The sequence below is a fragment of the Neoarius graeffei genome, chromosome 20 (genome assembly GCF_027579695.1).
Source record: "Neoarius graeffei isolate fNeoGra1 chromosome 20, fNeoGra1.pri, whole genome shotgun sequence".
NCBI classification, from domain to species: Eukaryota; Metazoa; Chordata; class Actinopteri; order Siluriformes; family Ariidae; genus Neoarius; species Neoarius graeffei.
Window position 1 is genome coordinate 54,180,459 of NC_083588.1, and position 14,699 is coordinate 54,195,157.

Here is a 14,699-nt window from a genome sequence, read left to right on the forward strand (position 1 = left end):
TTCAGGTCACCCCACAGATTTTCAATTGGATTTAGGTCTGGGCTCTGGCTGGGTCATTGTCATGCTGAAAGATGAAATTCATCTTCAGCTTTCTAGCAGACACCTGAAAGTTTTGGGCCAAAATTGACTGGTATTTAGAACTGTTCATAATTCCCTCCACCTTGACTAAAGCCCCCATTCCAGCTGAAGGAAAACAACCCCACAACATGATGCTGCCACCACCATGCTTCACCGTGGGTGTGGTGTTCTTTTGGTGATGCACAGTGCTGTTTTTGCACCAAACATACCTTTTGGAATTGTGGCTAAAAAGTTCAACCTTGGTTTCATCAGACCATAACACATTTTCCCACATGCTTTTGGGAGAGTTGATGGGGTTTTTTTTTTGGTTTGGTGTTTTTTTTTTTTTTTTTTTGCAAAATTTAGCTGGGCCTGGATGTTTTTCTTTGACCCTATCCCATAGTCCAGACATATGGAGAATACGGGAGATTGTCACATGTAGTACACAACCAGTACTTTCCAGAAATTCCTGCAGCTCCTTCAGTGTTGCTGTAGGCCTCTTGGCAGCCTCCCTGACCAGTTTTCGTCTTGTCTTTTCATCAATTTTGGAGGGACGTCCAGTTCTCGGTAATGTCACTGTAGTCCCGTATTTTCTCCACTTCTTGATGACGGTCTTCACTGTGCTCCATGCCATGGAAATTTTTTCATACCCTTCTCCTGACTGATACCTTTCAACAATGAGATCCCTTTGATGCTTTGTAAGCTCTCTGTGAACGCTGGCTTTTGCTGGAGGATGCAACTGAGTAAATGTCTGAACTTTATTTGGGGTTAATCAGAGTCATTTTAATTGATGGCAGGTGTGAACCCAAAAAGGCTGAATGCTGTAATTAAATTAAAAGGTGCTTCAACAAAGTATTAGTTTAAGGGTGTGCACACTTATGCAACCAGCTTATTGCATGGTTTTGTTTTTTTTTGTCCCCCCCCCCCCCCCCCCCCACCCCAACAAAATTGTTTTGTTTTTCAATTGAATTGGACAGGTTATAGGTCACATTAAAGGTAGGAAAAGTTTTGAAATTATTTATCGTGGTCTCAGGTTTTTCTGATGTAAAAAAATATCATTTTAACAGGGTGTGTACACTTTTTTTTTTTTTTTAATATCCACTGTATGACAGAATTGGATGTTTATGTCGTGTCTGAAATCACTCACGACTCACCATATAGTGAGTTCGCCATTTTGTAGAGCTGTCCGAATGTAAAAGTTCTCACTATACATCCTATATTGTGGACTCCTAGTACCCCACAATGCATCGTGAAAAGTAGTGTACAACCGATGGTCACTAACCAAGCAATATACACCATCATGCATTGTGGTCGCGCTGAAAGAAAAATGGCAGTAATATTCTAGTGTGTTGGGGGTGAATGAACTGAGGAAGAAACGCATGATAAATGGACATTCAAGTACAATTAAAAATAGTAAGAGAATAGAAAATAAGCTAAAATAGAATAATACAGATAAAATACAAGAATAAAAGTTACAGTGCAGAGCGAGGAATTAATCGAAAGCCTCAAATTTGATTTAATAAAAGGCTGATCCTGAAATATGCAGCAGACACAAAGTACTTTGTATTTATTAATGTGGGAAATACGCTCAGTATAATATGTATTTATGACAAAAATACATGCATGTATTTATTATTTTGAAAACCCACCAGCCGACTGATCCAGCATGTTTTAATTGTGCGACAGTAATGACACAAATAATGGCGCGGCGGAGTAGTGTCCAAAAGCTTTTTGTATTTTTATTTATTTTTTATTTTTTTTTTAATTTTACCAGTGAGCTCACTATATAGTCTTCTACATAGAATTCCCTAGATAGTGAGTAAGGAGTAGTGAATGAGTGAGTGATTTCGGACACAGCTTTAGACTCTACTGAGAGACACATCAGAACACTGATTTCCTAAAAACAAACTCTATTCATTAATTTCATTTGCATTTAATATGAAATATTACAAATTATACATATGACCATGGAAACTATGTATATCTACATACCAGCCTTTTTTTTTTTTTTTTTTGTAGACTACTACAACCCCGATTCCAAAAAAGTTGGGACAAAGTACAAATTGTAAATAAAAACGGAATGCAATGATGTGGAAGTTTCAAAATTCCATATTTTATTCAGAATAGAACATAGATGACATATCAAATGTTTAAACTGAGAAAATGTATCATTTAAAGAGAAAAATTAGGTGATTTTAAATTTCATGGCAACAACACATCTCAAAGTTGGGACAAGGTCATGTTTACCACTGTGAGACATCCCCTTTTCTTTTTACAACAGTCTGTAAACGTCTGGGGACTGAGGAGACAAGTTGCTCAAGTTTAGGGATAGGAATGTTAACCCATTCTTGTCTAATGTAGGATTCTAGTTGCTCAACTGTCTTAGGTCTTTTTTGTCGTATCTTCCGTTTTATGATGCGCCAAATGTTTTCTATGGGTGAAAGATCTGGACTGCAGGCTGGCCAGTTCAGTACCCGGACCCTTCTTCTACGCAGCCATGATGCTGTAATTGATGCAGTATGTGGTTTGGCATTGTCATGTTGGAAAATGCAAGATCTTTCCTGGAAAAAGATGTCGTCTGGATGGGAGCATATGCTGCTCTAGAACCTGGATATACCTTTCAGCATTGATGGTGTCTTTCCAAATGTGTAAACTGCCCATGCCACACGCACTAATGCAACCCCATACCATCAGAGATGCAGGCTTCTGAACTGAGCGCTGATAACAACTTGGGTCGTCCTTCTCCTCTTTAGTCCGAATGACACGGCGTCCCTGATTTCCATAAAGAACTTCAAATTTTGATTCGTCTGACCACAGAACAGTTTTCCACTTTGCCACAGTCCATTTTAAATGAGCCTTGGCCCAGAGAAGACGTCTGCGCTTCTGGATCGTGTTTAGATACGGCGGCTTCTTTGAACTATAGAGTTTTAGCTGGCAACGGCGGACGGCACGGTGAATTATGTTCACAGATAATGTTCTCTGGAAATATTCCTGAGCCCATTTTGTGATTTCCAATACAGAAGCATGCCTGTATGTGATGCAGTGCCGTCTAAGGGCCCGAAGATCACGGGCACCCAGTATGGTTTTCCGGCCTTGACCCTTACACACAGAGATTCTTCCAGATTCTCTGAATCTTTTGATGATATTATGCACTGTAGATGATGATATGTTCAAACTCTTTGCAATTTTACACTGTCGAACTCCTTTCTGATATTGCTCCACTATTTGTCGGCGCAGAATTAGGGGGATTGGTGATCCTCTTCCCATCTTTACTTCTGAGAGCCGCTGCCACTCCAAGATGCTCTTTTTATACCCAGTCATGTTAATGACCTATTGCCAATTGACCTAATGAGTTGCAATTTGGTCCTCCAGCTGTTCCTTTTTTTACCTTTAACTTTTCCAGCCTCTTATTGCCCCTGTCCCAACTTTTTTGAGATGTGTTGCTGTCATGAAATTTCAAATGAGCCAATATTTGGCATGAAATTTCAAAATGTCTCACTTTCGACATTTGATATGTTGTCTATGTTCTATTATGAATACAATATCAGTTTTTGAGATTTGTAAATTATTGCATTCCGTTTTTTTATTTACAATTTGTACTTTGTCCCAACTTTTTTGGAATCGGGGTTGTACTTTAGAAGCCTTGCCCTTTCAGTAAAACAATCATCTGTAGATTATTAGACGTTATTATATTTTCATATCAAGATGTTCTGTTTCTGTTTATAAATGATTATATGATCTGTGCTCTTTCGTGTAGGGAAGGTGCTGATTATTGGAGGAAGCATTGCAAACTTCACTAATGTAGCTGCAACGTTTAAGGTACGGAAAACTATTTGATGGCACAAACATGTCAGTAGAAAGGAATCCCATTAGCAGAAGATTGCAATCCTGCATGCTGATTACATGAGCTGTTATAATCTCAGATACAGGTATAAAGCCACTTTATATTCACATATATGTAATGCAATGTTTAGTTGCCTGGAAATAAGTTTGTGAGCAGTTGTATCATTGTACATTTTCTTCATTATCTCATATTTGATGCTGCCAAATTAAATTAACATGATCCTGTGATCGTACATGATGCAGTTACCAGGGTTTGTAGACAAAGAAACCTTTAATTGCTGTCTGGATGTGAGAAAACTCTCATGGAGGTGATGTTTGGGGAAAAAAAAAAAGTTATTACAAATGTCACTGAGCAAGAATAATTTCATCCAGATAACGCTTTGGACACATGCATATGTATGTAATAAACATCATTGCATTTCTTAGTGTGGAATTTTCATCTCAGAATTATCATTCGTACTTTGATATGAAGATGATCCACTCCAGAATAGTTCGCTTCTAGGTCTTGTAGAGGATCTCAGTCCACTCCTCAATGCAGAGTATTTCCAGCTTCTTTATATTTTTAGTTTTGTGCATGTGGATGCAAAGCTTCATTTCAGACAACAGCTTTTAAATCTGCCAAACATTGATTTTATGTTCCTTTAGCATTTCTGTTTATTTTGATGCATGTCTGGGTTCATTATAAGTCTTAACCTCCTGGAAGAAGCAACCAAGTCTGGTGCTAAAATATCCTGGTCTCATAGCAAAGGTTATGATGTCATCGATTTTGACTGCACCTAATTTTCTGCCATGTGACAAACACTGCATGTTGAATTTGATGTGTGTGAATTTTGTTTAGGGTATTGTCAGAGCAATCAAAGACTATCAGGAGCCTCTGAAGGAACATGAAGTCAGCATTTTTGTACGACGTGGCGGTCCAAACTATCAGGAGGGTCTGAGAGTGATGGGAGAAGTGGGTATGTGTGTGTATATTTGAGTTAATAAAAACAAGAGGAAGAGAGATGAGGAATGTGTTACACCTTGTTGTGCCAAAGGTCAAGATAGTAGAAAGAAAGATAAGAGAGCTTGTAATACTACTAGCTATTATTGGGTTGTAAATACTTTTAAGCATTTAGATAATTGAGAAAACCTGCTTCATAACACACACCTCAGTGACTCAATGTGTGCTCTTTTTATTTCTGTGTTTGTAGGTAAGACCACAGGAATCCCTATTCATGTCTTCGGCACTGAGACCCATATGACCGCCATCGTTGGCATGGCACTGGGCCATCGACCAATTGCCTGTGAGCCACGTGTTGCTGCTCACACTGCCAACTTCCTGCTTAACACCAGCAGCAGCTCTGCGGTCTGTCTGTCTGTCTGTCTGTCTGTCTGTAGATAGATAGGATATAACATGATTGCACAGAGATATGAAGTTTATCTTCGAGTGGTGAATATATTCACTAGTGAGCAAAATAAATGAGTGAAATATTTTTCAACACGAGAACAGAACTGTAGTATTGGACCAGGTGGGTGGAGCACAGAAGCATGGCAGGCCAGAAATGAGTTCTCAATGAACTATTTATTGTTAGCTTTTCAGCCTTTTATCACTTCCCAGCGCCCCCCCCCCACGTGTTCTGGTTGGGGAGAGCTCCCTTTCTGTGCTCTCCTCTCCTTTTAAAGGGCGCGGTCACTGGGGAAGACACACAAACGCAGGTTAATCCCCATCAGGTGCAATGATTCCACCACTTACCTTCCCTGACTCCGCCCTCCATTCACAGACTGACGCTTGGCCACGCCCCCGCTGCCACAATAACCTTCATATCTTCACACCACCATGTAACGTTCTTTATATCATATGGACGTATCCACACACAAAAAACACAAGTTTAATCAAAAAATTTTAATTTTGAATCGGTTTGCCATTCTGACAGAGTGTCTAGTCAGCAGAAAAACACCGGGAGGGATGTCATCAGAGTGAAATATCAGGAATTATTATACATACAGGACACTTTTACGTGTTCTATTCCCTTCTAGCGGGTTTCATTCATGTTTTGATAGCATGCAATATTGTTAGCATATCGTTTATCCTACGTGTATTATGTCACTCTACTGGATGGAGAATCAGCATTGAATATAGTTTGATATTGCATGGTTGTCAAGACAACATGACGTCACACATCAGAGACGTAAAACTTCCACGCTAGGTTTGCTTCGTTAAATATGGAAGATTTAAGTGAATTTTGAAAGAGAAAGATGCATTGAACACCCGAAAGGAATGTGTATGTATAATAATACTAATAATATTGATGAGCTTTTTTTCATGGTCTATCAGATATATTCCATTCAGCTACTCATCTTTGACTCGTTCAGTATTATGCTAGCTGAATGGAATATATCTGATAGACCATGAAAAAAAGCCAGCCAATATTATCTCAATATGTCACTCAGATCCGTGATGTATTTCAGATGAAAAATGCGAGGTTTTCAACACGAGATGATAAACTTCATATCTTCAAGCCAAGATGTGATTTTTTTTTTTCCTTTTAATTACATAGACACATTCACAAACAAAAAGCACCCAAATTTATCAAAAACAATTCTTTGATTTCCTCGCGAATGAGACAGAGATTTATGTCACAGTTGTTGTTCTCGATGTCCTAGATAGAGCTTATTTGAAAAATACGAGTGGTGTATTTCCCAGTCAAACACTCATACACTTTTTCACCACAGCTATGAACTCCTGTCTGTCCAGTCTGCCCCCTCCCTCAGACACATCTGTGTCTTTGTAAGCCATGTTTTTAGTGTTTCTGTCTGCCCTCTGGAAAAAGAGCCTTTTTATTTAAAATGACGCATTAGCAGTAAGTCTTGCAGTAGCCTGGAGCGTGCTATTAGATGCGAGCTGAGTCAAGGCTTTTGCTAAAGTGCATAAAGCAATATAACTTTTTTTTTTTTTCTTCATTTCCTCATTTGTGGGTTCCTGAAGCAACTCAGCAATGCACATGTGTGTTGAATCCATGCCCTCAGTCTGTCAGACACTGAGAAACTCTAAGCCAATTATAGACTTGGATATATTTTAAAGCAGGGGTTCTCAACCTTTTGCAACCTGGGCCCCACCAAAGCTGGTTCATTGCAGTTGGGGGCCCCTCTTCTCGCCCCGCCCCCATCCCCCCCTCCCAAAACACACTCACCCGCAGTGACGCCACCCGACCTACAGCACCTTATATCGACCGATAGATAGATAGATAGATAGATAGATAGATAGCCCCGGGCTAGATTATTATTATTATTATCATTATCATTATTATTATTAGTAGTAGTAGTAGTAGTAGCAGTAGCAGCAGTAGTAGCATTATCCATTCCATAGAAATACATAGGCCTATTATCATTATTAGGCTATTGTTATAATTGGCAGTAGCACCACATTTCTAATCTGCTTTCGGGCATTATTATAATTATAATTATTATAATTATTATTATTATTATTATTATTATGGCCTATTATCATTACTAAGCTGTTGGCAGTAGTACAAGACTTATGTTCTTTCAGGCATTATTATTATTATTATTATTATTATTGCTGTTGTTGGTTGTTGATATTATTATTATTATTATTATTATTATTATTATTATGCTATTATTATTATTAATAGGCATTATTATTATTATTATTATTATTATTAGTGTTTTTATTAGGTATTTTATTAGGCTTATCATTAGCTGGCTATTGATATCATTGGGAATTGGGACCAGGCGTGAATTTAGGTTTTACTTTTTACTGTGCCTTTGTGATCTGCATTTGCGTTAATGCGAGACCTGAGCCTGCTTTGCCTTACAAAGATCCTCGATTCTTGGCGAAATGTTTGACAAGCACAGTCTCAAGTCATCCTCAATTTGCGCACGATTGCGATATTTCGTTTTGAGCGCAGTCATTTTTGAAAATCCTGCCTCACACAAGTAGGTCGATGCGAATGGGATGAGCAGTTTCAAGGCTACGTCACACAGTTGCGGGTACTCCTGCATCAATGCTGCCCAGAATGTCGAAAGAGGGCATGAGGTGAAGACTGCCTTAAGTCTACTGTCACTCTTCAGCTCAATAAGCTGTTCCTGCATGTCAACTGGAAGTTCGTCAGCAGTACACACAAATGGATCTCGAACCCACGCAAAAGAGCGATAATCCTCTGTGAAGTATGCCGCAAACTGTTTTCTCATTACCGACAGGTGCGCTGACGCTGCTTGAAAGACAGATGAGAAATCGTGGGAAGTGCCTGCATTACTGATAAAGTCTGCAAGGCTTGGGAACATATCACAGTTCCCCCGACTGATGCGGCCACACACACAAGATTTTATGATAGATTGATGATAGATTTTATAATAGTATTGATTTGTATGTAATAGTCCAATGTCCTGCATTTTGACATGGGTAAATGTGTTGCATCTGCTTAGCTACTATAGCTTGTTAGCCCCAGATTTTTTTTTTTCCTCCATACATGAAGCCTACTCGCGACCCCCCTGGAGTACCTCCGCGCCCCACCAGGGGGGCGCGCCCCCCTGGTTGAGAACCACTGTTTTAAAGAATTGAGCATGTCATTTACATGTCACCAAGGACAAAACAGTGAACTAATAATCATAACTAGTGTATTTATATATTCTGCACAGGCATTATGATATCACATCAATATCATGATGAATTGCATCAGTTTTCTCAGAGACCTCACTATCGCAAGTAGATAATTAGTTGTTAGTGTTTTTGTTTTGTTTGTTTGTTTGTTTTTTTTTACTTTCCTTTTCTATTTCCGTTTTTTGTTAAATGGTCTATTTTTGTGTACGTTTAAGAAAAATAGAATTGAAACTCAGCACTACTGGATTGGCCTGCACTTTGTTTGTGAGCTAAAGATTATGATGAATATATGATATTTTTGTCATGTCATTCATCATGCGCGTACACACATTATATATATATATATATATATATATATATATATATATATATATATATATATATATATATATAATAATTTTTTTTAATTCTGTTTGTTTTTCAGACTCCCACCTCCAGTAGAACTGCATCTTTCTCGGAAGTCAAGAGTGGAGCAGAGGCTTCGCCTGCTAAAAAGGCCAAACCAGGGGCTCCGCCAGGTCGGTGTCTCACTCACTCACTCACACACACACACTTTCATACCCACACTTTCTCACACCCACCCACCCACTGTGCTCCCACTGCAGACTGCTAGGTGTCGCTTGAGATTTTCAAATCTCTCTTCTTTTCAGAAACGTCAGAAAGAACTTTCTGAAATCTTTTCAGTTGTGTCTTTTTCATAACCTTTTTTTTTTTTTCATAACCCTTCTTAGTAAAGGATGATTTTAGACTATTATCAGACATCTGGGCAGGGGAGTATGACAATAAAATATCAGTTTTGTGATAAATTACACCACAATACGCTTTTCTTCAATTTGATATCATATTTTTTCATATCACTCAGCCCTACATCCAAATATTCGACTTGTCCCTTATTAGTCTTGGCAGTTAATTAAAAGTATTTAAATAATATCAGCTCAGCAGTGGCGGAAACCCTGTTTATTTGGTCCTCCATGCTCATTCTTTCCTCAAAGCCCTTGCTGTTAGTATGCCCTTGGAGCACAGACATCTGCCAGGAGACATAAATAACCTTACACAGGATCATGGGCATGATCAGGGACATACTGCAGTAGATGATTACACAGCTCAAGACATAATTACTAATAAATAGAGTGCCATTTTACATAAAACCTGCCTGATATTTATATTTTTAGAATGGAACATTATTACATCATAGTGTCTATTAAATATAAACATTATAAAAATCTATATACTGTCTTACTGTTGTAATTTTACTGCAGAACCTCTTTATTTTTAAAATCCATTAAAAATGGAACAGTATAACCAGAGGTGGACAGAGTACCCAACTTCATTACTTAAGTCAAAGTACAGAGCCCACTGGTCAAAAGTTACTGCGATGCAAGTGAAAGTTGCACAGTCAAATTTTTAATTAAGTTAAAGTACTAAAGTACTTGCTTTTAAAAATACTTTAGTATTAAAAGTACATTTTCTGTCAGTGCATCATTTGTATTATTGCCACAATGCTTACAAAACCTAATGCCTCTGAAACAACCTACTGGATTTACTGACTCGCTTGTAGAATAAACACTTTTAAACACCGATTTCTACATTCTGTTTATTTGGCAGAATTATCCTGAAACATATTTCTGAAAGGACTTCAGATAAGTTAACGTTATTCATGTTAGTGTAACTCCGTTTTTACATGCTAACCAACGGTGTCCAAGTTAACGATCTGTAGTCGCTTATCCTGTTCTACAGGGTCGCAGGCAAGCTGGAGCCTATCCCAGCTGACTATGGGCAAGAGGCGGGGTAGACCCTGGACAAGTCGCCAGGTCATCGCAGGGCTGACACATAGGCCCTGTTTACATTATTTCGAATCAGCGGATCATCAGATTAACGTTTTTAAAACGATTCGCGTGCACACAGCAACGCCAATACACAATTCGCGTGCACACAGCAACGCCAATACACTGATACGCTAATCACATGACTAATTAGATGGCACGTCACATGATCCCATTGCATATTGGGCATGCGCAAGTCACTCACCACTTGCAAGTGGAAGGATGGCAAGCGAACACCTTCTCCAGCAGATAAACACACCTGGCTGTGATCATGTTCTCACTGAGTTTAAGCGCCTGAAGGAGGTTGAAATGTGTAAATAAACCTCAGTGCGGCTCAGCACTTCCTCCTGCGCGCCAAATCACTCCGACCTGAACAGCGAGTGCCCTCTGGAGGGTGCGCACTCCGGCCCTGCGCAGCTCACAGAGCGCGCGAGTGAAGCGCACGAGCAGTGATTCGGGACTGAGCCGCTGTGTGTGAGATCCCAACGCCAGCGAATCAGGAAGGTGGATGTCACAGTGACGTTGTCCAATGACGACGTCAGCTAGAGCTCAGCACAGCGTATCCGCGTATTCTCAATGTTTACACAGCACCAGATCAGACACGAACTGGATTGAATACGTGGGCTCTGGCGGATTCCCGTTTCCCGGCGTTTTAATGTGAACGGACAGTGCATCCGCGAAGAAAACGAGACAGATATGGTCTAATGTAAACTTGGCCATAGACACAGACAACCATTCACACTCCCATTCACACCTACGGTCAATTTAGAGTCACCAGTTAACCTAACCTGCATGTCTTTGGACTGTGGGGGAAACCGGAGCACTCGGAGGAAACCCACGCAGACACGAGGAGAACATGCAAACTCCACACAGAAAAACTCCACACAGAAAGGCCCTCGCTGGCTGCTGGGCTCAAACCCAAGACCTTCTTGCTGTGAGGCGACAGTGCTAACCACTACACCACCATGCCGCCCCCAAGTTAACTAGCTATGTGTTAACGTTAACCGTAGACAAGGCTACGGCAACTTGGCGGGCAAATCCATAGAAAGTCATTTGACTAACCACACTGCATAGCTATTGCAACATTTATCGCTAGCTCTAAAAGCACAGACAATTTCATTGCAAGCTTTCTCTTGGAATAAAATGTTTACAGACCTCAATATGTTTCCGCAGGTTGGATGGCGAATTTTTGTAGGCCATGATGTGGTTCGGTTTTAGGCAAACAAAGCAAACATTTCAAATGAAGCGGATCTTTAATCCTTTTTGAAAACTGAAACATGGGTTCTAGGTATGGCCATGTAGGGCTGGTTCAGTCCCTAGAAGAACTGCCTCTTTCCATAATGCCATCATTTGAACTGATCGTCTTCAAATAATGCTGCTGAGAAATCACTGAACTTGATTTTATACAGTCTGTGGACAGGACGTGGCCCTAGTGATTACTGATCGGCTATCTCAGTGTCACCTGCATAAAAAAACAATTACGTTTTCGAAAAGAAAAGGAAAACAAATCCACTTTCAAACCTGCTTCATAGTAATGAGGACCTTGATAGAAATGTAGTGGAGTGAAAAGTACGATATTTGTCTTTTAAATGTATTGAAGGTCATAAGTTTAAAAAAAAAATACTCAAAGTACAGATACTCAAAGTGTACGTAAGTATAAGTAAATGTACTTTTGCTACTGTTCACCTCTGAATATAAGCAATGCTCTTTTTACTGTATTATATTTTGGAAACATTGCTTTTGTCTTTTTTTTTTTTTTTTTTAATCGTAAAAGTAATAAATTCATATGAGATGCTGTGATTTCTGTTTAAAAGCCTGGGTTAGAGCAGCGTCTTGGTTGTGTCTCGAATTGTTCTCCTTTGCACTACAGTATATTGTTCACTTCACAGTATACATCTGACAACTTCTCTCCAGAAATTCTGCTTTGAGAGAATGTCAAACATATATTTTATAAAACAGAAATGGCAGATCTACATGTCTACATTTGCCAGTTTGAAAATAGTGTTTGCTGTAATTTTTTCAAAAAAAAAAAAAAACCTTTGACCTATGAGTGATGTTTTCTTTGTCTGGGTTTTTTTTTTTATAATCTCTGTAGCGAAGGCCACCACTCTGTTCAACAAACACACGAAGGCCGTTGTGTGGGGCATGCAGACCCGCGCCGTGCAGGGAATGCTGGACTTCGACTATGTGTGTTCTCGTGAGCAACCCTCAGTAGCAGCTATGATCTATCCCTTCACGTAAGTGTCCTGTTCTCTGAACCTTGCAGAAGCTGGGCATTTGCTTGTAGGGAGTGTGGCTGTACTGGCTAGACCCTACTAGCTTCTGTCAATCACATTCAAGCACATGGAACTCTGATGAGCTGTATGCTGTTATGGCATATGATATACACCGTACCAGTCAAAAGTTTGTACACCTCTACTCATTCATAGGTTTTTCTGTATTTTGACTATTTTCTACATTGTGGAACAAATACAGAAGACATCAAAACTCTGAAATGAGATAAGGAACATGCATGGAGTTGTGTTTAAAAAAAAAAAAAGTTAGATATTTTAGTTTCTGGTGGCACGGTGGTGTAGTGGTTAGCACTGTCGCCTCACAGCAAGAAGGTCCGGGTTCGAGCCCCGTGGCCGACGAGGGCCTTTCTGTGCAGAGTTTGCATGGTGTCCGCGTGGGTTTCCTCCGGGTGCTCCGGTTTCCCCCACAGTCCAAAGACATGCAGGTTAGGTTAACTGGTGACTCTAAATTGACCGTAGGTGTGAATGTGAGTGTGAATGGTTGTCTGTGTCAGCCCTGTGATGACCCGGTGACTTGTCCAGGGTGTACCCCGCCTTTCGCCTGTAGTCAGCTGGGATAGGCTCCAGCTTGCCTGCGACCCTGTAGAACAGGATAAAGCGGCTAGAGATAATGAGATGAGATGAGATTTTAGTTTCTTCAAAGTAGCCAGTGTTTACCTTGATGACGCTTTGTACACTATTGGCATTATTTTAACCAGCTTCATGAGGTCGTCACCTGGAATGCTTTTCAATTAACAGCTGTGCCTCGTCAAAAGTTAGTTAGCGGACGAGTTTCCTGCCTTCTTAATGTGTTTGAGATCAAACAGAAAATAGTAAATCATAAAAATACAATAAATAGTCCTATTCATACTACAACTGTAGCAATCCATATTATGTCAAGAGCCGCTCAAGTAAGTAAAGAGAAACGACATCCATCATTACTTTGACATGAAGTGTCTCTTTTTTTTTTTTTTTTAATTAATAAAAATAAAAGAAAAACTATTGAATTAGAAGCTGTGTACAAACTTTTGAATGGTACTCTACAGTGGGGAAAACAAGTATTTGATCCCTTGCTGATTTTGTTGGTTTACCCACTAAGAAAGACTTGATCAGTCTGTAATTTTAATGGTAGGTGTATTCTAACATGTGGAGACAGAATATCAAAAAGAAAATCCAGAAAATAACTTTTAAATATCTATATTAATTTATTTGTATTTTATTGAGAAAAAGAAGTATTTGATCCCCTAGTAACCATCAAGAGTTCTTGTTAAAACAGACAAGTTAGACTCTCCAAATTACCTTGTCACCTAAATTGAAGACACCTGATATCACTAATGACTTGTATAAAAGCCACCTGGCCACAGAATCAATCAGTTTGTCAGACTCCAAACTCTCCAACATGGGAAAGACTAAAGAGCTTTCTGTGGATTTAAGGGAGAAGATTGTAGACCTGCACAAGACCGGTATGGGCTACAAAACCATTAGCAAGAAGCTGGGCGTTAAGGTGACAACTGTTGGTGCAATTGTGCGCAAGTACAAGACTCACAACATGATCATCAATCGACCTAGGTCTGGGGCTCCAAACAAGATCTCACCTCGTGGGGTTTCCAGGATCATGAGAACGGTGAGAAATAGACCTAATACAACACGGGCAGAGTTAGTGGATGATCTTAAAGCAGCTGGGATCACAGTCACCAAGCAAACAGTTGGTAACACTTTACACCGCAATGGTCTAACATCTTGCAGTGCTCGCAAAGTACCCCTGCTTAAGAAAGCACATGTGCAGGCCCACCTGAACTTTGCCAATGAACATCTGAATGACTTGGAGAGTGACTGGGAGAAGGTGTTATGGTCAGATGAGACCAAAATTGAGCTCTTTGGCATCAATTCAACCCGTCGTGTCTGGAGGGAGAGACATGCTGCTTATGACCCCAAGAACACCATCCCCACTGTCAAGCATGGAGGTGGTAACATTATGCTTTGGGGGTGTTTTTCTGCACAGGGCTACTTCACCGTATCAATGGGAGGATGGACGGAGCCATGTACCGTAAAATCCTAAGTGAAAACCTCCTTCCCTCTGCCAGGAAGCTTAAAATGGGTCGT

General features: G+C 39.8%; 1 protein-coding gene across 1 annotated transcript in view; it reads left to right on the forward strand.

Annotated features, from left to right (window-relative positions):
* aclya (ATP citrate lyase a) overlaps positions 1–14,699 on the forward strand; it is a 60,705-nt gene that overhangs the window by 31,273 nt on the left and 14,733 nt on the right. The window contains exons 10-14 of the mRNA XM_060901998.1: positions 3,815–3,876; positions 4,739–4,856; positions 5,091–5,245; positions 8,925–9,018; positions 12,419–12,560. Of these exons, the coding sequence (XP_060757981.1) occupies positions 3,815–3,876; positions 4,739–4,856; positions 5,091–5,245; positions 8,925–9,018; positions 12,419–12,560 (571 nt within the window). The remainder of the gene's footprint in view (positions 1–3,814; positions 3,877–4,738; positions 4,857–5,090; positions 5,246–8,924; positions 9,019–12,418; positions 12,561–14,699) is intronic.